This window comes from Prinia subflava, chromosome 19 (assembly GCF_021018805.1).
Source record: "Prinia subflava isolate CZ2003 ecotype Zambia chromosome 19, Cam_Psub_1.2, whole genome shotgun sequence".
Lineage (NCBI taxonomy): Eukaryota > Metazoa > Chordata > Aves > Passeriformes > Cisticolidae > Prinia > Prinia subflava.
In genome coordinates, this window is record NC_086265.1 from 855,154 (window position 1) to 877,916 (window position 22,763).

At 50.1% G+C, this 22,763-nt stretch overlaps 1 protein-coding gene and 1 long non-coding RNA gene across 2 annotated transcripts in view; one reads left to right on the forward strand and one right to left on the reverse strand.

Moving 5' to 3' along the window:
* Window positions 1–6,017: 6,017 nt before the first annotated feature.
* On the forward strand, window positions 6,018–21,925 carry LOC134560225 (uncharacterized). The gene is made up of 2 exons (XR_010082692.1): window positions 6,018–6,282; window positions 21,468–21,925. It is a non-coding gene; the product is annotated as an uncharacterized LOC134560225 (long non-coding RNA).
* The window catches only part of GLT1D1 (glycosyltransferase 1 domain containing 1), a 37,909-nt gene continuing 28,112 nt past the window's right edge, over window positions 12,967–22,763 (reverse strand). The window contains exons 10-12 of the mRNA XM_063415990.1: window positions 22,336–22,456; window positions 19,885–19,983; window positions 12,967–14,110 (exon numbers count right to left, since the gene is read on the reverse strand). Coding sequence (XP_063272060.1) covers window positions 13,964–14,110; window positions 19,885–19,983; window positions 22,336–22,456 — 367 coding nt within the window. The 3' untranslated portion in view covers window positions 12,967–13,963. The remainder of the gene's footprint in view (window positions 14,111–19,884; window positions 19,984–22,335; window positions 22,457–22,763) is intronic.

Here is a 22,763-nt window from a genome sequence, read left to right on the forward strand (position 1 = left end):
CCTTCCCCTTCCCCTTCCCCTTCCCCTTCCCCTTCCCCTTCCCCTTCCCCTTCCCCTTCCCCTTCCCCTTCCCCTTCCCCTTCCCCTTCCCCTTCCCCTTCCCCTTCCCCTTCCCCTTCCCCTTCCCCTCCCTCCCCTCCCTGGCTGTCCTGCTCCCCACGCTGTCCCCCTGAGCTGTCCCTGTCCCTGGTGCCACCTGTGCTGCCCTGGCCAGAGCTGCCCGTGGTCCCTGCCTGCCCTGGGGGTGTTCAGGTCCTCGTGTCCCCCTCTAGCCCAGCACAGGGGGCACTGGGGGGCACGGGGGGGGGCTGCACACACCCCCTGCACTCAGCAGGTCACATCTGCCTCTCCAGGGTGGTGATGCTCCCCTGTTCTCTCTCACAAGGAAGTGCACACAGCAGAGTTTCAGTGATTTCATCATTTCCCTGCAGCCCCACTGCCCCCCAGCCCTCACACCAGGACGTTTCTCCTGGGTCCCACAGCAGCCTCCGATGGCCGGGGGCAAAGTGCCAAAGCACTAACTGAAATCCAGCTAATGGGTTTTATTTATAAAAATATTTCAAGTTCCCCTTTATTTTCTGGAGTAAGTCCTTGCCCCCTTTTTGTTAAGTCTTCCACCATTGAATCTAGGTTGCTCAGTTTAATACACACCCGCCCTCCCACAAACACTTAGATTGAATCCCTCTATATTTAGAATGTACTGTAGATTGTAAGAATGTAATATATATATTTATAAACATGCCAACTGTGAATAAAATTTGCATTTTAGTGGCTTCATCTTTTTTTCCTCCCCTGAACGCCTCTTTCCTTTCACTGTCAGAACGTTTACCCTGAGAGAGCCTGGCAGCAGTGCAGGGATGTGTCCTGTGATGGATCCGGGGAGGCTCATGGCACAGTCTGCTCACAGAATTTCACATTGTGCAGTGCTGGGGGGAGCACTCAGCACCAGCAACGCGCTGTGCTGCAAATGTATGTGCACCATTTGAAACAATTTGCAGATAAATCCACGTGCTTTATTTCTAGCCTGTAAGATAAGTGAGTCTCTGGGTTGGGGTTCTGGTGTGCTCCTCTTGGGAAGATGCACATTTGGGTAAACTGAGGCAGCTTTAGGGGGTGGCTGAGTACATGGAGTCAGTGTGCCCAGTGCTGTGCAGATCAGGGGGATCAGATGCATTTGCTTCCTTTCAGCTCCTGCTCAAGGCGTGGTGACCCAGTGCAGGACAAGGTGCAGCAGTGCCAGCAGTGCAGGACGAGGTGCAGCAGTGAGGACAGCGCAGGGTTGTCTGGGCTCTGGCTGAGCTCTCAGGTGAGGGCAGCAGCTCTGGGGCAGCTTTGGGTGCCTTTTGCCCATCACTCCGGGGTGTCTGCAGTGAGGCAGGCGGGTGGGAGTGCCCAGCAGGACAGAGCTGGCACTGCAGGGCTGCCTTGGCGTGGCCGGGCTCCCTCCTTGGGAGCAGCCACCCTCCCTGCTGGGAGCAGCCTGGCACAGCTGCTCTGCCCGGGGCTGCCCTGTGGATCCACATTCCTGCACCAGCTGCCCCTGGGAGCAGGAGGGACCAGCAGCAGGTTCCTGTGGTGGCACAGAGCACAGAAATGTGGTGTGAGGACAAACAGCCCCCAGCTGCAGCCCTGACAGCTCATCTGTGCCTGCCTGTGTGCTCAGAGCTGTGCCCGAGAGCTGGGGCTGGCTCCTGCCCACGGGCAGTGCTCTGGCTCTGCAGAGGGGTTTCAGTGCCCCTCTCCCCATCTCACAGGGCTCTGAGCACGCTGTGCTCCTCACTGGCCTGGGGATCCCCAGGTGAGGCTGTGCCCACAGTCACTGCAGAGCTGTGCCAGACCCCCCGTGCAGGTCCTGAGGTGAGCTGTGGGCACCTGCATGCAGCACACACTCCAATTAACCTGCTAATAGCAGGTTAAATCAACCTCCTGTAGTGATTTTTGGCTGTATCTGTTGGGAGGGGATGTTTGTGAATGTTCCCTTTTTGTGCTGCACAGGGCCCACACTCCTGAGCAAAACCCCCTGCACCCTGGAGCATCCCGGGGGAGGAATTCCGTGTTTCAGGCAGTCAGTTGAGATCCCAGCTGGCAAACGTGGGGCCCAAACCCTATTGCCAGCATTAGGGCAGTGGTGTTCAGGTTCTGCATACACACAACGCTGCATAGCCCCGTTGGCAAACTCCTGAACCTGATAAAGGGCCCTGCTGACTCTCCTCTGAGAGTTATTCTTTTCCTCTTTGCAGTTGCCTCTTATTTTCATGTCTGAGTCTCTTTTCCTGTGACTAGACTGATTGAGGCATGTTAAAAAAAACCCGGAAAATTTATCTGATACAGTTTGGTTCTTTTTAGAGGCTTTATGCATGAATACAATCAGGAGTAGAAACTCAATGGTCCTATAAATCAGGTAAGCCGGTTCTTTACTCTCTTCTCTCATTTTAAAAGCTTCCCCTTCAGCAGCCTTAAATATATGGTGGTTTAGACCCAGCTGCATTAATACACCAGTGAATTCAGAGTCTGAGCAACGCAGCTAAATAATGGGTTTGAAACAAGACTTCTCTGGAGGTGACTTGAAGCAGCAGCAGAGGTGTGCAGGGGTGTGCAGGGGTGTGCAGAGGTGTGCAGGGGTGTGCAGGGGTGTGCAGGGGTGTGCAGGGGTGTGCAGGGGTGTGCAGGGGTTTGCAGCCGCAGCAGCTCCTCTCACCCCTCGTTTCCACAGTGAATGGATGTCCATGGAATGGGCACCCCGGGACACTTCACTTGGGCTCTGTGTGTGCAGCTCCTGCAGGGGTGCCGGCTCTGTGTCCCATGGCCCGAGGGAAAATTCTGCTGTGGAGGAGCTGAGGCACTCCCAGTGCAGCCCGGAGGAGCCTCTGCCGTGTGTCCCCGAGCAGGGCCGGAGCCTCTCCCGTGTGTCCCCGAGCGGGGCCGGAGCCTGTCCCGTGTGTCCCCGAGCAGGGCCGGAGCCTCTCCCGTGTGTCCCCGAGCAGGTCTGGAGCCTGTCCCGTGTGTCCCCGAGCAGGGCCGGAGCCTGTCCCGTGTGTCCCCGAGCGGGGCCAGCCGGGCTGGCCCGGCACTGATCCACGGAGGAGCGAGCTCGGGCAGGGAGCTCCCGCTGCCAATGGTGCGTTCAGAAAGCGCCTTGGGCGTTTAAAACTCCCGGAGATGAATTCATTCCGTCCTGAAAGCCCAGGAGCTCTGTCACACATTTCTACGTGTTTATTGTGGTACCAGAGCCCGTCCCTGCACAGCCCTGGAGCTCTGCAGCCTGCAGTGCAGGGCAGTGCAGCACAGTACAGTGCAATGCAAATCCACCCAAATCAGAGCTGTGCTGCTGCCAGCCCTGCCCTCGGGGATGCCTGGGGTGAGGGAGCTGTCAGGGGAGGACAGGGGTGTCCTGCTCTCAGGTGTGTCCTGCTCTCAGGTGTGTCCTGCTCTCAGGTGTGTCCTGCACACACAGGTGTGTCCTGCTCACACAGGTGTGTTCTGCTCACAGGTGTGTCCTGTGCACAGGTGTGTCCTGCACACACAGGTGTGTCCTGCACACACAGGTGTGTCCTGCTCTCAGGTGTGTTCTGCTCACACAGGTGTGTCCTGCACACAGGTGTGTCCTGCACACACAGGTGTGTCCTGCTCACACGGGTGTGTCCTGCACACACAGGTGTGTCCTGCTCTCAGGTGTGTCCTGCACACACAGGTGTGTCCTGCTCTCAGGTGTGTCCTGCACACACAGGTGTGTCCTGCACACAGGTGTGTCCTGCACACACAGGTGTGTCCTGCTCTCAGGTGTGTCCTGCACACACAGGTGTGTCCTGCACACACAGGTGTGTCCTGCTCTCAGGTGTGTCCTGCTTGTGGGTGTGTCCTGCTCTCAGGTGTGTCCTGTGGAACAGGTGCAGTTCCAGCCTGGCAGCGCTCATGGCCTGAGGGGAGCAGGGCACCTGGGCCTGCTCATCCTGGGCAGCATCGCAGGGGCTGCTCCAGCCAAGTGCACCTGACCAGGATCGTTCCCTCCTTCCTGCTGATGGGATATGAAGACCTCTGTCAACAAATCCTTCATTATGCAGGCTCCCTGCTCGAGCTCCGTGAGGAGCAGCAAATGCAGCAGCCCAGGAATGCAATATTAATGGCTGGAGAAGCAGCAGTGCTCCTCAGTCTGTGTGCACTGCCAGTGCTCGTTAGGAGATGCCCACCACTCTGGGAAGTGCCTGCTGGATTACACACGACAGCTCTGCCACATCTGCTCCCAGCAGCACAGGAGGCTGCAGGGGGTGATTGCTGCAAAGCGGGGGGACAGACAGACAAGCTGAGCATCATCACTCAAATCAAGCCTTAAACCAGGGGAAATTCCCAGGGTTTAGAGCAAAACTACCAGGCCAGGCTACAGAAAAATTTGCAAACAGCTAAATTTTGCTACTCTGATGCTCCTGAAGAAAATAACATCATCTCCTCCTTCGGAGTCACACCTTTACATCTTGAGAGCCTGGTTCAGCTTCTCACCCTCCCCTGCAGTGACCCGGGCTATAAACAGCCTCTCCTCCCTTGGGGCTGTGGGCTTGGGAGCCCTGCAGGGGATGCAAAAAGGGAAAGCAGCAGGGAGGGGGAGAAAGGAGCAGAAGGGGACAGGGATGGCTGAGCTGGGACTCGGGGCATTGTGTAACCTGCCCTGGTGGGGAGGGAACAGCAGGACACGCACAGAGCTCTGCATTTGGGAGGTGAACCCAGGCTGCCTGTGCTGAGGCACCCAGCCCCAGCTGGGGACACTGCTGCCACCTCCAGCAGCATTTCTGGGGAGCCCAGTGTCCCCAGCCCGGCCTGGACCGTGCCCTCCCTGTCTCCCATCCCCAGGTCCATGGCCTGGGTGGAAAGTGCTGGATTAGCCAGGAGCTCCAGGCTCTGGTGGGATCCAAGGGAAACTCCTCTGACACTCATTAGTGCTGTCAGCACTGTGGCTTTGGAGGGAGGCAGAGGCTGGGACATGAGCATTTTCTGTTCCAAGGCAGCAGGAGGCCTTCAACAATTCACATTTGTGTGTTTCTGGGGATGTATATACACATATGGGTGCCTTAGGTGTATCCAGAGTCACCTGTCCTCATTTCTGGCTTGAATTCATCATCATTCCCCATCCCCCATTTTAATATTTTCACTTACTGTACTTTAAAGAGCCAGAAATAGCTTGTCAGATTGAGACAGCTCTTGAGAAGTTTAATTTTCCTAATGCTTGTTGGAAATCCCCTTTCTGAATCTGCAGGAATATTAAGGTTCTTAGCATGAGCTGTGCAGAGAGGGAATTTGCAAGTAAAGCTGTCAGGGAGTTGCAATTGGGTTGGGAGAGGCAGGATGGGTGCAGGATGGGTGCAGGATGGGTGCAGGATGGGTGCAGGGTGGGTCTCCAGGGAGGGGAGGATGCCTTGAGCCGTGGGTGGCAGAGCTGGAGGGGGTGGGAAGTGCCAACCATTTGTTTTTTGCCTGCCAGACCCAGGGAACAGAGAATTGGACAGAATTAAAGGCTCGTGGAGCATTTCCAGGGATGTCAGGAGCTTTCCTCCAGGTGTGGCTTGCAAACTGCTGAGGGGAAGGCTTTGGCTCAGCACTGCAGACTCTCCAGGGAGCAGGGGGGATGCTGAAGGGTAGAGCTTTGTGCAGTGGAGTTCAGAACATCCACCCACTGCGTTCCTCCCAGGTTAGATGGCGCTTTTGGCACTTCTAAACAGTCCAGACAGTGTTAGAGGTGAGGGGGCTCCCCTGCATGCACCCCTGGGCTGCACTGGGAGCAGCTTCACAAAATCCTCCCAGCTCTCCCCACGCCTTTGGGGCCCTGCTGGTGCCTGCAGCGTTTCTGTGGCTGATGGAATGGGGAGGGGTCTGTGTCCCCAGGCTCCTGCCCTGCACCCACACGTGCTTTGCACCAATGCACAATTGCTGCCGCTGCAGCAGAGCCAGCCCTGAGCACAGCCCAGGTCACACCTGGCTGTACTTTTGTCTCTGCCCGTCACCACCAAAGCCCAAACACCTGAGGAAAGGCCAGTCCGGCCTTGGAGTGGAAAGCAAACAGTGAGCTGGAGACGGCTCTGGAGCTCAGCTCTGAAACCACCAGCTGGGATTGTCCTGCTCTGGGGGAGAATGTTCCCTGTGGGACCAGCCCTGCGCTGCAGGAATCGCCCTCTGTCTGCAGTCCTGCAGCAGCTGGGCCGGGGGGGCTGCAGAGGAGCCCCAGGGGTGAGCAGACCTTGGCCCGGGGCACAGGGACCTGCTGGTGCAGCCCTGCCAGGCTCTGGGGCAGCCACTGTGAGTATGAGACAGAGAGAGCTACTTGTGGTGGTGGGAATTGTAAATATTGGATTGGTTATTAATTTCTGTGCTAGTAGCATTACCTAAAGCTTGGCAGTGGCACGTGTGTGTTTTAGGGGCTGCACAGGAGCTCCCGGCCGCTGCAGCTGGGGGTGCAGGGGCTCCTCCACCTCTGGTGCAGCCTCAGTTTCCCTCTGGGACACACAGGAGCTGCAGAGCCAGAGCAGCCTTTCTCCACCCCTAAACCTCGATCTGTGTGTGGGTGGTTTGTTGTTATTTTTCCAAGCTTTTCATTACAGAAATGAATATTCAGTATAGAAGAAAATGCTTTGTTATGTGGAATGTGTGATGATAAATATTCTGTTTAAACTCATTTGGGAGGGTTTGGGGTTTCTTCCCTTTAAATAACTGTAAGTAAAGCTGGACTCAAAAGGCTTCATTTGCAGCTGTTCAAATTAATTTTTCTGGTGCAAATAATAGAGGTGGATGGTTACAACTAATATTTTATGGATTTTTTTGTAAGGGAATTTATAATCCACATGTTAGTTGACTGCAGTTTAGGTTACCTAGGAAAGGGCTAATAAGGAGCACAGCCTGTGCTCCCAGCCTCCAAAGGCAATTTGTTATGTTAATAGATTGACATTTAAATATTTGGTGTGGAAGAGGAAAAAAAGAACATTTCACTGGCTGCAGCACAAACCAGGTTTGGAGCCATTCAAGGTCTTTGTGTGGAAGTGAATGAAACATTACTGGAAAGCAGAGGTTGTGTGACAGGATCTGCCTCTGTTGAAGTACAGCTCCCCCTCAGTGTCAGCACAGTGATATTCCACAGAGCTTCTCCCCGTGTGACAATTATTTTAATTATTCAATGGCAGGTGAATTCCTGTCGTATTTTCAGCACGAGCACCATCCCCAGCAGGTTCCTGGGTTTGTAAAGCCTCGGGAGCCCTGGTGGCACCTCAGGTGGGGAACACCTGCAGAGGCCCCCTGGGACTCGGGGACACTGAGGGGACACTGAGGGGACACTGGCAGGTCTGCCCAGTGCCCGGGGCTGCTGCAGCTGCTGCAGCTGCTGCAGGGGACAGCAGCCATGCAGCTCCTGCTGCTGCTTTCTCTGTTAGTTGCATCTCCTGTCCCTCTCAGGCAGTTGGATTTGGGGAATGTTCTGTCGCAGTCATTACCCAAAAGGGCAACACATTGCACTGGACTCCTGCCCAGCAAACACTGGTTAATTATTGAGTCTGTCTTTTCCTCTAATGACTTTTAATTAATTTTTCTAATGGCTGCCACAATTTGCTTGTTTAGTCCTTTTCTCCCTTTTGAAGCTGTGCCTCTGCCATTGTTATCAGCGCTCTCCAGCTCCAGGCTGCCGCCCACAATGAAAATCAGCTTTTATTCTCACATCTTTCTGATCAGTTTGGGGTTAGTCCAGCTGGCACCACGCGGGTTTTAGCAGAGCTGAGGTTGTTGGGCAGACTCCAGGGGCTGTGCCAAGCTCAGAGGGGCAGGGCTGGGCTCTGGGTCTGTCCCGGGCACGGGGCAGGGCTGGGGGGCCACTGGTGCTTTCTTTGCTCTCACAGAGACTCTGGGCACACGTGGCAGCCCCTGCTGCACCTGGGACTGGGCTCAGAGTCACAGACACTGGTCCAGAGCCTTAAACGTGCCTGTATTCCTCATTTTGGAGTAAATTTAAATAACCATTCCCCAAATCTTTATTTTAGACTAAAGCCTGGCAGTAGTCACTTTTCTCCAGCATTGCATTATCTTGCTGGGTGAGTGGTCTTTGAGACTGCTCCTTTAACCTTGGGGTTTTTGGTGGCTTCAGTTTGTTCTTGGGGCTGGAGTCTCTGTTTTGCATCCTCTGTTTTGCATCCTGTGCTTTTCATCCGAGCCAAGCAGTGGCAGGGAACGGCGTGTTTGGAATAATTCTGTGTTTTCTCAATAGAATACTGAGCCCCAGCCTTAACCCTCCCAGTGGTTCATGGCAGTTGCAGCTGAGTTATTTGATTAAAATATTATTTTTCCCAGCTCCTTGAAAGTGCTGCAGCAATCTGATTTATCCTCATTGTCAGTGTGTGTTTGTTTAGTCTTTCAGCCCAAATGAACTCCCCATTCATTGGGCACTAATGCCAAGGGAACTATTGTATTCCAAAATAATGGAGCATAATATGCAGAAAACATTTTGCTCGTGCAGTTGCATATAATCCACAATGGGAATGATTTGGTGCCTTGGGATGTTAATCTGCTTCCTCTGGGGAGGGCCCTGCAGGTTCTGTAGCAGCTCCCAGTTGTGCCCAATCCAGGAGGAGGTTGCTGTGTCCAAGGCCAGGCGTGGAGGTTTTTGCTCTGGGGTTACCTGTGGAGTGTTGTCATTATAAAAATGACCTTTTCCTGTAAAACCTGGATTTCTCTGAATTTTCTGTTGGCCTGAAAAATGCTGGGGAGTTAAAGAGCTGGAACATTTCAATCCTGAGTTGTTAAGCATATTTAGAGTGGAGTGCCAGCCCTGTGCCAGAGGTCTGATTTCAGAGGTGCAGGATCCCTAAACCCCATGGGAGAGGGGAGCTGCAGAACTCAGGCCCTGTGCCTGGCATCTCTCTGGAATCCTGCACTTCCCAAAGCCCAGCTCAAGCCATTAGAGTCCTTCCAACACATCTCTGGAAGGCTTTTTAATTTTAATAATGTTTGCTTTCTCCTGCATTTCTTGACAAGGCCCTGCCACTTGACACATGCTGTTGAAAAGGTAGTTTTCACCTCTTGTGGATATGGATACTCAGTCACACATCAACCTTACTGTAATTTAATTTTAACACTGCCATAGCAACGTTTGACTTTTCCCATTTAGGTAAAACCTCACTTATTTCTGACTGCTGGGCAGAGCAGCCCTGGCCTGTGTTGGGAATAACCAAAGGGAAAGCAGGGAAGGTCTCAGCAGCACATCCTCAGGATTGCATTTCTATTAAGGGGCTCTCTGTTTTCCTCCCTTCCAACAGATGAAGCAACAAGGTTTTATTTCAAATAAGTTTCTCATGCTCAGTCCTTAATGGCTCAAAGTTAATGCCCTGAGGAATAATCTGACTTATTTTGTCTCATTTTCTGAAGCAGAGCTGCTGCACTAATCCTTCCCATGAGTACAGCCAGGTTCCCCAGGCTTCCTCTGAAAATTGTGTGCCACAATTTGCTTTTAAACTCTCCCCAGCACACACCAGGGTGCACCTGATGCTCCTGTGCTGCTGTTTGTTCCACAGGTCCTTGCAGGGCTCTGGGGCCCTTCTGGCCGTAGCACAAACAGCAGGAGGGGGCAGTGAGCATTTCCAGCCCCACGAGGAAGGGCAGAGCAGCATCCCTGCTCTGTGGCAGCCCCTGAGAGAGCAGCACAGAACTGCCAGCTCCATCCCCAGGCAGCCTTTGCTTTTTTTTTTCTTTCTGCCCATGGTTAAATTTGTGCCTTCCCAATGAAGGCCCGCTGATGGGCTGTGCAGGTGAGCTGTTGCTGTGGCAGGGCAGCAGGATTGTCCCACTCAGCCGATCCCCAGTGACACTCAGGGGTGCCAGGGAATCTCTCCTGGCTGCCCCACGCCTGCACAGGGCTGAGCTGGGGCTGGGCAGCTCCTCCTGCAAAATCCCAGCCTGGGGAAAGGGCAGAGGGGGTGCAGGGTGGGGCAGGGGTACCCGAGCACCTCCTGATGTTTTATTCGCTCTGTGCCAGGCAGGAACAAAGATCTGAAGTGTGGGAGGGACAGAAAAGTTCCCTCGTTCAGCTCCAGCAGAGAGAGTAAAAAAGGGTTGAGGCTGCAGCAGGTGACAGACACACAATGCTCCAGGGACACCTCCCGGGGCTGCCAAAGGAGATGTAAAATCAGTAAGAGACTAAACACAGCCCAGACTGAGCTCCAGGCTCCGAGGAAGGCTTTAAACCTGCTCAGAGCAGACTCGTTGCTAGGGTCACACAGAGATGAAAAGGAGAGTGAAGTGGTGCTAAAGGATGATGAATATTCAGAACACGTAACGCTGTGCTCCTGTTCCAGAAAATGGTGATTAAATTTGTCCACTGCCTCTTACTTTGCCGTCATGCAGAAGAAGATGTTGTTTTTTTCAGCTTTTTTGCCTGAGTGGTGGCGCAGCCTGTGAAATCAGCCAGGCCAAGGCAGGCTCAGCTCTGACCTGTCAGAGGCAGTGCTGGAAATGCTGGGCTGGGGCCAGCCCTGCCCTGGGAGCTGCCTCAGGGCTGCGGTGCAAGGTGTGAACGCTTCCACAGGCAGGGATTGGTGTCAGCTTTGGAAGAGATTTCAGGTGAATTCTTGCTTACCTAAACCTATTTTTAAAAGCAATACAAAAACCCAAACAACAGAAAACCACCTGGGAAGAAGCTGGAGCTGTGAGGGATGGCAGAGGCCACACTCAGGGCTATGAGCTTTTAAAGGATTGCTGAAGTTAAATTAAAGCTTTGGTAACTGAGTTCACTTGGTTAAAGCCACTAAAATAACAGTGTGACTTTCCAATGGCAGGGATTAATTTTTGAAGCAATAGAGGAGCATTTAGTTTCAATGAGTGATGAAACTTGACTGAATCAGACAAATGAAGTTAGTGACCTCTGTCTGGCAAGGTTACCCTTGTGGCTGGACTTATTTCTTTGGCAGATTTGAAGTGCACAAGGATGGAATTGCATGTAAGGAGCACATTAAAGTGTCATAAAAGGGGTGCCAGCCCTGCTCTGGGGCAGGAGGGGTTCCAGGGTGCTCAGGGGGGGAATGCTCTTCCAGGTCAGGTGTCCACAACTCTGATTTCTCAGTGGCCAGATGTTCTCTGCTGGTCTAATTAAAATGTACTGTTTAATTGCAAACAAATATTTTGGATTGGCTGAATGGCGATGCTCTGGGGGAAATGAATTTCTGGAGTCATTTTTTCAGGCACTGGACAAAACAAGTGCTGGCCTACATTTTTGGGAAAGGATGTGAGATTTCAAGTGCCCTCAATATTTGGTACTTAAAATAGATGTCAGAGGAATGACACGGAATAATTAGTCAATGAAAATAGGCTTCCTTCAGAGAGAATTGAATTGCAGATGATTATCCAGCCCTTTCACAAATGGAGGCTGTTTCCTAAAAAGTCAGGGATCCTGGACTTTACTACAGTTTGCTCTTACACTGGTGATTGTGAGAATTTTCAATTTAATAAGTGCTCTTTTCTCTAAAATCCTCAGTGCACTGAAGGCCCTGGAAGGTGCAGGTTTTGCTCTGTGTGAGTCAGGCAGAATTAAAGGCACTGAGGAGCCTGGGACAGCACAGGGCTGTGGGGACCTGCTCTCACACGAGGTTTAAGTTTCAGACATTAAAGGAACTGGGCTGGGACCCACCAGACAGAGGAGGGTGGAACTGAAATAAATTCTGGAGTGATGAAATTACTCTGGACAACTTAATGAAAAAACCCACTCAGATCCCACTGAGCCATTAAATGACTGAATTCCACATGGAAGCACCCATCTCCTCTGACAAGCCTTTGACAAAACTGTTTCTTTACTTTCATGGGGAATGATTCCTGACCTAAAGATTAAAAAGACTGAGGGGAGGAAGGGCCTGAACAAGTTACGAGCCCGAGAGACAGGAGAGAATACACTGAAAATGAAGAGTGAAGTGCCTGTGCATTTATTAAACCTCAAGGTAGCATTTGCAGATGTTTGGGTTGGTTAATACTCGGCCTAAATTGATGGTAAGTGCTTTGCAGGAGAGGCACAAATATTTTTGAATCTTCCAAGATACATTTTAACGTTTTTCTTTCCCAATTAAGTCCTGATATGATTATAGCAAACCAAAGCAGCTGCCTGTGCCAGGCTGGAGCTCTGGGGCTCTGTAAATGGAAATGGTCAGCAGCCAGAAATGGGGAAGCTCAGCCCAGCAAGTGTTTGTTGGGAAGGTACAGAAACTAACCCTGAAAACTGGGATGTGTGTGCTTTAGGGCTAATGAAAATGAAATCCTAATTCAGCAGGCTGCCATTGCACGTGGCTGGGTTTGTCACAGGCCACCAGCCTGTCCCCAGCTCTGGTGACAGTGACAGGAGGGAGCAGCCTGTGCTGCCCCTGTGCAGGTCCCCTGCTTCCATCCACTGCCCACGGCTTCAGTGGCAGAGCTAATTGCAAAATAAAATGCCTGTAATTGGATTAATTAGCAGTACACTTCAAGGTCCTGAAATACAGAAGTGGCCGTGGGGTAAATGTACAATGGAGGATTTTTCCTGCAGACAGAACAATGCTATTTTTGGAGCTGTATCTGCATCTCATCGAGGTGTGCTTTGCTTAAAAAGCTGCCTGGGTAGGAGTGGGGCTTTGAAGGGGAAGATAAATACTGTAATTAGGGCTGCAGGACAACAAAAGGATTCTTCTTACCTACAAAACCATTTGAGTGAGGTTGCTGCAAAGATAATTATCCCCAAAACTGCCTGCATGGGTCTCATATTTTCCTTACAAGGACTTAGCAGACTCATTGAATATTTATAGGCCTGGAACACAGGACTGGATGAAATCCCAAACACAAATCCAGTCGCAGGTTATGGTGATGGAGCTCCCTGCAGTGGGGCCCACCTTGGAGCCTTCATGGGCAGGGAGAGCCCCTGGGTGCCCTGCTGGGTGGGTGCTGCTCCTCCTGGGGTGCATTTCCTGCTCTCCCTTGCACGAGGGCTGTTTGTGCTGCTGCCACACTGATCACATGCAAATGGGCACGCTGCTTCCCAGATGCACATTTCGTATTTATAGATTAAATGCAGCCTGAAAAATCGTATGTTAATTACATTCTGAGGGTGTAGCAGAATTTCTCACTTGAACATATTTTGTTTTGCTGGGAATAGCACAAATTCCAGATCGATATATTTATAGTTGAAGCTCAGTGATAAATGTATCTGCAGAAAAAAAATTACTATTACTAATCACTCACCATTAGCTCAGTGCTTGGGCTTCTGTCCCACAGTGTGCATCTGTTTATTTGCTTTTAAAAACCTGTTTTTCTCAGAAGACAACCAATACTATTGGAAGGGGAGGGGGGATGGCTAAGGATCAAAACATCAAGTAGGTTATCAGAAAGGAGCTGGCAGAGGAGATCTCTGGGAGGTTTTGAGAGGAACAGGACACCCTGAAGCTGGCTCAGTTCGTTAGAAAAGTCCTTTATTATTACCTATAAATATGTGATGCTGAAAATTCACATTGCAGGAGTTCCTCCTTCAGTGCCTGCTCTGCAGTGGCCGAAGGAGGCCCAGCAGCAACACCCAGCTGGAGGCAGCTGCAGATTTCCCCTCTGCTCTGCACTGGGAGTGCCACAGCTGCCCCTCCATCCCAGCACGGCCAAGGACACTGGGAATAGCAGGAACAACGTGCTCAGAGGGGAGGGCAGCAATTCTGGGATCTGAAATGGGGCTGGTCCTGCCCTGGAGGGTTGTGCTGCTGCAGGCAGTGCTGAGCAGCCCCACACAAACGAGGAGGGAAATTTGGGAGAAATCCATGTCCAAGAGCTCTGTGCCCTCTGAGGCCCCCAGCAGCAAACACCCAGCTCTGCTCCGGGCTCTGCAGGCTCTGATCCCAGTGTGCAAACAACAGCAATGCATGGCTGACTAAAAACCCGAGAGAAAGGCAGCCCCAATCACATTCCCATCATTACAGTGCTCTGCTGGTGGCAGCTGCAGTCCTGCGAGTCACTGGAGTCTCAGCACAAGCTTCTGGTAGGTTTTCCTTTCCCCTTCCCAGGAATGGTGTTTCTTCACGTAGTCTTTGGCCCTTGTTATGATTTCCTTTTCCATAATGGGGTCATTCATTAAACTCTTGGACAGCTCAACAAACTCCTAAAAAAGATGAAGAAAGTAATCAGTTAAAACTTCTTGGAAAAAGTCCTGGTGCTGCTGAAATAGCTGGTGCCTGTCCAGCTGCGAGCCAAGAGCTGAAGCTGTCCTAAGTCATTTCTCAAGGTCAAGCACCATACTTTATTTATAAACAATGATCAATAAACAATCATTTTGTTATTTGACACAGCCCACGAACCAAGACATTAAAAATCAAAGACAATTCCAAGAGTGTTAAGAGCAATGAGCAGCACATTTAACAACACAGCTGCTGGGAAGCCAGGCTGGCTGGAAATGAGCTGCCTGCTCTGCGTGGAGGACAAACTGCATCAGAGGTTTGATCTCAGCTCAGCTGAACTTTTATCTCACTGCCACTGCAACACCTTGGAGAATTTGTGGTAAGAGCAAAGCAGTCCCAACACAAGCAGTGTAAAGATAAGAGCAGGCATGCAGCACAGACACAGGTACAGCAGGGTGAGCTCAACACACACCCAAAAAAGCCACGTATTACCTTTAAATTCACTGGCCAAAATAGCAGAGCTCAAAGATCACAACTGTTCTCTGCCTCTCTCATTTACTTCTAGGCAAGAGAAATTGGTAACTTCAAACGTGTGAAAGGAGATTTGATGTCTGAACTAATCTATTCTGAGCAGCTGGGCTAATTTTCTATCAAGAGACGACTCCAGTGCTTCAGCTGGATTACAAATGTGCTCAGATCTGTGCAAAACAGGGCCTTGGTGCAGCTCAGGAAGGCAGACAGCTCTAGTGGCAGTGGAAAATTGAGATAATGTCTGCTACAGGACTGGTGGAGAGGATCAGTGCCCAGGGACAGGGGCACAGAGGGGATGGAGAGGGAGATCCATTATTCACAGGGGCTGTCAGCTGTGGAGGAAACATCACGGAGTTCATACCAACATCAGGTGAAAGAGAGAGCTGTGCTTGAAAATCTGAGTAACAGAGTGTCCAGAACCTCCATAGATACAGAATCCTTGGTTAGCACAGGATGGACTTTGCTGATCTGTGTCCAGCCCTGTGTCCAGCCATGTCCAGCTCCGTGTCCAGCCCTGTGTCCAGCCCTGTGTCCAGCCCTGTGTCCAGCCCTGTGTCCAGCTCCGTGTCCAGCCTGTGTCCAGCTCCATGTCCAGCCATGTCCAGCCTGTGTCCAGCTCTGTGTCCAGCCTGTGTCCAGCCTGTGTCCAGCTCTGTGTCCAGCCTGTGTCCAACCTGTGTCCAACCTGTGTCCAGCCTGTGTCCAGCTCCATGTCCAGCTCCGTGTCCAGCTCCGTGTCCAGCCCTGTGTCCAGCCCTGTGTCCAGCCCTGTGTCCAGACCTGTGTCCAGCCCTGTGTCCAGCCCTGTGTCCAGCTCTGTGTCCAGCCCTGTGTCCAGCCCTGTGTCCAGCCCTGTGTCCAGCTGTGTCCAGCCCTGTGTCCAGCTGTGTCCAGCCCTGTGTCCAGCCCTGTGTCCAGCCCTGTGTCCAGCCCTGTGTCCAGCTGTGTCCAGCCCTGTGTCCAGCCTGCTCCCCACCCCAGCTGCCCTGGGCTGATTTTCTGCCATTCCAGCCCCTCACCTGTGGGATGGGCTCACCTGACTTCTGCTCACCTGGCTTCTGCTGGCTTCACCCAATTGCCTGGGAAATCACAGTAATAAATACTGATCACACTGAACTACAGCCCCAAGTTTAATTTTATGCTCCTGTGGAGGATTTTATTTAAAGTAATGTTTAAAAATAATTTATGTAAATTACCTAAGAGCAGAAGCAGCAATGTAACATTTCTTGACAGGTAGTCCTATTAGCATTCTTTTAAAATGTGGATATGGAGGACAACAACTTGGAAACATGTAAATGATAGAAGAAATGAGATCCTTATTCACAGTTACAATACTTGAGGCTGAGGATAATTTCAGGAAAAAATGCCAAACCGAGTCCAAAGCATAAAATTTGAGAAAACGCAGGAGAGAGAAAAAGCAAATGGAAAAATACCAGGAGCTGGAGAGTAAGGACTGCTCAGCTTTATCCCTGCCTGTTCTCCTAATGCAGTGTGAGCAGCCCCAGTCACCTGCAGTGTGACTGGGAGCCAGTGGGGAGATTCACTGTGACTTATCTGGGTTCTGCCTCGTGCCCTTGCAGCTGCTGCCCTCGCTGCTGCTCAGGTTTGGATGCTCAGCTTTGGACAGCAATAACTTCATTTTCCAGGTGTCTCCCCTAACCACGGGTGACTTGCATCTCACTGTGGTTTTGTGGGGAGTCTGGCCTTGCAGCACGCAGACATTCTCAGCTCTCAGCTCCTTCAGGAAATCCAGCACTTCAGTTTGCTTTCCAGAAGCCTGTGATATCTGTGAAGTCATTTCAGGGAGGTCACACCCCTGCAGAAGCTGTTCTGCTGTATCTGTGCAAGTGATATTTGCACAAATGTTTATGCACTCCCGTATTTTGTTGCAGATGGGAAGCAAGCTTCAGGTTTGGTGAAGGAGGGGTCAAATTCACAGCTTGCCTTTCAGTTATAAAACCCAAGGCTATGGCTTCAGCAGCCCAAGGGAAGGAGGTGGTGATCTATGTGCTAGTTTACTACTTGGGGCCATCCATATTTCTAATAAACCTTTATCCCCGCACAGGAGTGGCTATAATTAATTTACAGGTGGCAGCAGAACAGTGTAAAAGTTGAGGCTCAGCAGTAAGTCACAACCCAGAAAATGGGAGAAAATCATCTCCTGTACCTCCAGAAGCGCTCTCACATCTGCCCTTTTCATGGAGTGCTCCACCACAAACACAGGCATTTTTCAACAGCAACATCCATAATACAGTTTTCTCCTGGTAAATTGACCAATCATCGTTAAAGAAAATGTCAGCTCCTCTGCACAGTAACTACAATAAATCCTGTATAGTATTTTGCAGAGACACAGAAACACAGGTATGCAGGAGATAAAGCTGGAAAATGAGGGCACTGAGTAAAAAAGGATGAATAATTCCTCAATTACCACGAGAGCTGCACCGGTGCCACAGCTCACATATAATGAAAAGAAGATGCATGGTTAATATATTATTTATATCATGAAAGCAAGTCTGCAATTAAACCATTTCCTAGCAGCTCCAGCAGACAGGAGGGGATTGTTCAGGGCCAGCAGTGACCCCAGGGGGGCAGAGGCAGGGGGGAGGCTCAGCAGTGCCACAGGTACTGAGCAGGAGCAGCCCCGTGTGCTCCAGCCTGTGAGCTGGGCATGCTGGCACTGCCACAGAGCCAGAACCAAACCCTCAAAGCCAGAACCAAACCCTCAAAGCCAGAACCAAACGCTCAAAGCCAGAACCAAACGCTCAAAGCCAGAACCAAACCCTCAAAGCCAGAACCAAACCCTCAAAGCCAGAACCAAACGCTCAAAGCCAGAACCAAACCCTCAAAGCCAGAACCAAACCCTCAAAGCCAGAACCAAACGCTCAAAGCCAGAACCAAACCCTCAAAGCCAGAACCAAACGCTCAAAGCCAGAACCAAACCCTCAAACCCTCAAAGCCAGAACCAAACGCTCAAAGCCAGAACCAAACCCTCAAAGCCAGAACCAAACCCTCAAAGCCAGAACCAAACCCTCAAAGCCAGAACCAAACGCTCAAAGCCAGAACCAAACGCTCAAAGCCAGAACCAAACCCTCAAAGCCAGAACCAAACCCTCAAAGCCAGAACCAAACGCTCAAAGCCAGAAGTGCCCTGCTGGGGAAGGGCCCAGGCTGAGCACTGGGCTCTAGCCCTGCCTGGCCCAGCAGTGCTGCAGTCCCAGCTGGGCTGGGGGTCCCTCCTGGGGTCTCTCCCACCCCTCCAAACGCCCCCAGGGGCTGCCAGCTCAGCTCCCTCCACCTCTGTCCCTCTCTTACTGCCTCTGAGGTTTATTTACCTCCTTCTCTTTCTTTAGGCCCTTCCGTGAGCTTTTACAGACACCCAACGTAGACTTTTGAAACTCAGCCTGCTGAGTAACTTCTTGTGTCTTCCCTTTTAACACAATTTTGCATTATTTATTGCCCCATTCTTATCTCTTACCTTTTTTACTTCAAGTCCCATTAACTCAGTGTCAAATATTCCATAAACTTGCAAATTCAAGCAGCTACAGGATCAACCCATGATTTAAAAGTAATGTGCACAGTAATGTGCAAAAATGATGGAGTGTCAGGAACAAAGCGTTCCAGGGCTCCCACTTCCATTAACCATTTCCATCTGCTGGCTCCAGTGCCTGGCAAAGCTTCTGCTATTTCCAGCCAGGTGCAAATGGTTAAGGATGGCTCCGATGAGACACAACATTTCCCACTTTCCTGAAAGCCACAGAGCTCACTTCCAGCAAGAACCAAATCAGGACGCCAGCAGCGCTCAGGATTTCAAACAATTCTCACTGCATAATGGTCAATTAACATCCCTCTAGTCTGGCTGTCCAAAGACAGCAGGCACATCCTGGTACTGCAAAGCTTTCCCTCCCCACATCAGAAACTCTGGAAATGAGCAATGCTTTCTACTCCTGAGCTGTGATCCAGCCTGGACCTTCACAACCAGCCAGGATCCACCAAACGTGGCAAAGAAAATTCCTTTTCTAATCCACTAATCCAAACTTTTCTCGTCATTGGTGGTCCAGATTCCTGCAGCCAGCCAGACTTTCCCAAGCACCCAGACACAGTTCTCATCTCTTTGTAGATTAAAGGCATTTTCCTCACTAACCTGATGCATCTGAGGGCACAGCAGAAAAGATACTTAAGATACCAAAGTAAGCAAAGTTAAAAAAAACAACCCAAAAAGTTTCTTACCAGAAGATGTTTACCAGTCCCAGTTCACTCAGACCAGATCTTCTAAGTGCCATGGGCAGTGTCCCTTCTCCCCACAATTAAAATGTCTTTTAATTGCATCTCTTTGATCTAACGTGACTCAACCTCTGACAGACTGTATTTTAAACTGTATTTGATGAGTTTTGGGGAGCTCAGGAAGAGGAGCATGGTTATTTATTGTCTATTCCAGAAACAAACAAACAGAACCATACTTGAATTGGAAGAGGTTTTCTCTTAAAAACTCCTTTAAAACCAACCAAGAGGATTCACCTTCCAGAAACAGAGGATGCATTAATAGGATGCATTAATCACACCCTCCACAAGGTAAATAAATAAGATACGTTCTCTGCTTTGCAAAATTATCAAATGGGCTACTCTAGTATGTTTCTTTATCTTGAGCTGGATAAAACTCTGAGGGGAGATTTTTCTGAGAGCCATTTTCCACAGCATACATGCATATGTAAAGCAAAGCCCTAATGCAGGAAAATATGCTGAAATGAAAATTTCCAGCATTAAATATGGGTAGTGCTCCCTCTCTCCCCACTCTTATTTTATCCTGAGACTTTATCCTGACACTTCACTTAATTTATCATTAATTTCTCTGACTGAGCAATCTCTTGCATCTAAAAATTCTTTCCATTAACACTGCCTGCCAGAAATTACAGAAAATGAGTCAAAGTGAAACTCGGGGCTCCTGCTCTTTTGGAGAGCTGCAGCTTGTCTGACACAAGTTCCCGTTCCAGCTTTTACCCGCTGAAATCTGACACATGCAGAGCATCTCTGCAGGGTTTGGAACCTCCCGGCCCCGGAGCAGCAGCGGCTGAGAGCGGCTCAAAGGCTCCGCAAGGCTGACACCTAGGACGGGCTCGCTGAACTGCAGGGCAGGGCGGCAGCCCCAGGGAGGGGATCCGGGCAGGCTGCGAGGGAAACACCGACACAGGCCTGGCACAGACAAGGGACCTCCGCATCTCAGCTTTCCTCACCTGCGGAGTTGAGAACAGCAGTCCCGTTTCCTTGTGTTTTATTATTGCTGCGTTCCCAGGGATGTTCCTCGCCAGCACTGGAATGTCTAAATCCATTGCCTAGAGGAATATAAAAATTATATATAAAAAGAAATATATATATATTTCTTTTTCTTTTTTAAAATTATATATAAAAGAAACAAGTTCCTAAGGATCCATGCATTTCAAGGTGCTAACGATGACCATTTTAATAAGAAAAGCAAACACAACAACCCGAAGTTCCTCCCCACCTCTTCAGTTTTTAATGGAAGGATCCCATTCCCCAGGGAGCAGTGCCAGGGCACTGCACAGGACAGTGAGTGCAGTGAGGGCAGCTGTGAGCACAGCTGGAATTGTTTCATACATTCCTTCACCTCTTCTTCTCAAAGCTATTGAGCTGATGATTGATTGGAGTCGGGCACCAAGTTCACATTTAATTTTCTGTAATTTCCAAACTCTAAAGGGGAAGAGATTTGTTCTGTCTCAGGCTTGGAGGGCAGGAGCTGCTACATGAGAAACCCTTCAGGTCCCCAAAGCTCAGGTCCCAGTGAATTACAGCTACTGAAAGACAGGACAGATGGCCCAACACTTGAGATGCAGGGCTGCCTTTACACCCCTGGCCTTAAACCAACGGATTGGGCTGGAAATAATTACTGCACAAAGTGGCTTCGAATTTCATTTAGATACTTAGTCTATTTTCAAGCAGTAAAAAGAATCATTTGCATTGCTGAAAATATGTGTAATTTACTGACCTAGGTTCCAGGAATAACAGTATAAAACAACACTTCAGTCCATTGGCCATCTGTTTTGTTACATTATTTTGACTGCAAATGTGTTTTAGTGCTATTGCAGGAGGATGCAGGGTGTAAATGGAAGCTGTGGGAGCATCTCTACACAGGGCTGACAGAGCAGCTGCAGGCTTTAGTTACCCCATCTTCTGCCTTCTCCCTCATTTTCTTCCTTCTAGCCTATGCATCTTCTTGTTGGCTCTTCAATTTTCCTGCTTTACAGCATCCCTTCCTCTTCATTATTTTATTATTTTATTATTTTTATAATTTGCTAAGGCTTTTATTCCGGACTGCTAGGCCTGTGCCTCACAACACAGCAGAGTCTGTCCAACTTCCTCTTCTACCCTTTTGGTTTTTAATTGGCTTTTTGGTAAAAGCATAAGAACACAGTGATTTTAATAACAGTTGGAATATTCCTGAGAGCGCAGAGAAAGGGCTCCAGTGAAATGGAGTCCAAACCTCGTTGTTAGCAGGAGCAGAGGGAACTCAGGAACCTTCACAGCACCACGTGCCCAGGAACGTGCACAACTGCTGAGCTCTCAGAGGAGGAGATGCATTTTTAATGTTTGCTGGAATGTTTTGTTTTCTCTTCTTCAAATGCCAAACAGAAACAGATCAGTTCCAGTCAAATCTCAGAGATATCAGAACCGGCTGACAAAGCAATTAGTCATGGCTCCCAGCTCTTCCAAACCTTGAGGCAGGTTGGACTAGATGTGATTACATATTTATCTCGTTTAGCTATTATATATTTATCTCACTCTGAAATACTGTTTACAGATTCATGACCTTGTGAAATGTTGAACTTTGAGGACAACGGGAGCTGCATTTCCAAACTCAAGGCTGTTTTCTCCAGCCTAGGACCAGAGGATTTTTATGCAGAGCTTTCTCAGTTTAACAAGATCTCAGCAATGGCCCTTCCTAATTCCTGTAATGCTCACTCAGCTCTTACTCAGGAGGACGTCCAGACGTGTGGAAATGCTGGAAATGCAACTCATTAGCAACAGAAATGGGGGTCCATTAATACAAAAGGTGTAATAATTTCAGTGATCCTCTGAGATCATGAAGAGCCAACATTGAGCACCCAAAACAAATGGAACAATGAAAGGCACCTGCCCAAAGAACTTCCACTTCAAGCATACCTCTTGTTTTCTGGGAGAGCACTTGATGCTAAGCAGTGCCCTACTTTGACAGGAAATAAAACTGGTTGTTAATTTTCAATACTGATGGCAAAAGGATTAACTGAGCGTGTCATTCATTCGTTAATCATTTCAGAATTAAATAACCAAATACAGCTCTTAGATTGCTTTTTGAAAGGATGTAAAAATAAATGAAAGTCCATTCTAAGGAAGTGGGTGTTGAATCCAACCTCGTGACAACCCCAGTAAATCAGAATGATTTCTGCATCTCAGGTCTGCATCATTAATTTAGCAGGATTGATAAAATTACATTCTATCCTTTAAAAATAAATAGAGAAAGCATAAAAACCTGTCAGTTCACGGGAAGAAAACCTTAATTGCTAACACTTGCAAAAAGAAAACATTTTAGTTTTGTCTTCAGCAGCTCTGAGATGCGGACACCGAGCGCTGGCACGGTTTGCAGTGACAGGAGATGTGGGGTGCAGGGGGTCCCCCCGAGCGGGGCTCACCTCCAGGAGGGCAGCAGACATCCCCTCGGACACGGAGCTGTTCACCACGGCGAAGCAGCCGCGCACGGCGGCGTGCAGCTCCCGCTGCGGCAGCTCCTGCAGCACGTGCACCCCGGGGGCCCTGCGGACACAGAACGGGGGCTCAGCCAGCACGGGGGGAACACCCCAAAAACCCCAGGAACGGGTGGGACCCTGCCCTGAGGGGCTGAGGCACCCAGCAGCTGCCCACTGCCACCCCAGTGTTCCATCCCTGCCAGGCTGGACAGGGCTGGGAGCTGTCCCTGCCCGTGCCTGGGGTGGAACTGGAGGATCCTGCAGCCAGCACAGCCCCTCCCACAATTCTACAAATAATGAACCTAAATCAGAGTCAAACAGACGGGATTGAACACGAACACAGTGGTTATTGCAAAACCTGGAATGGTTGGAAT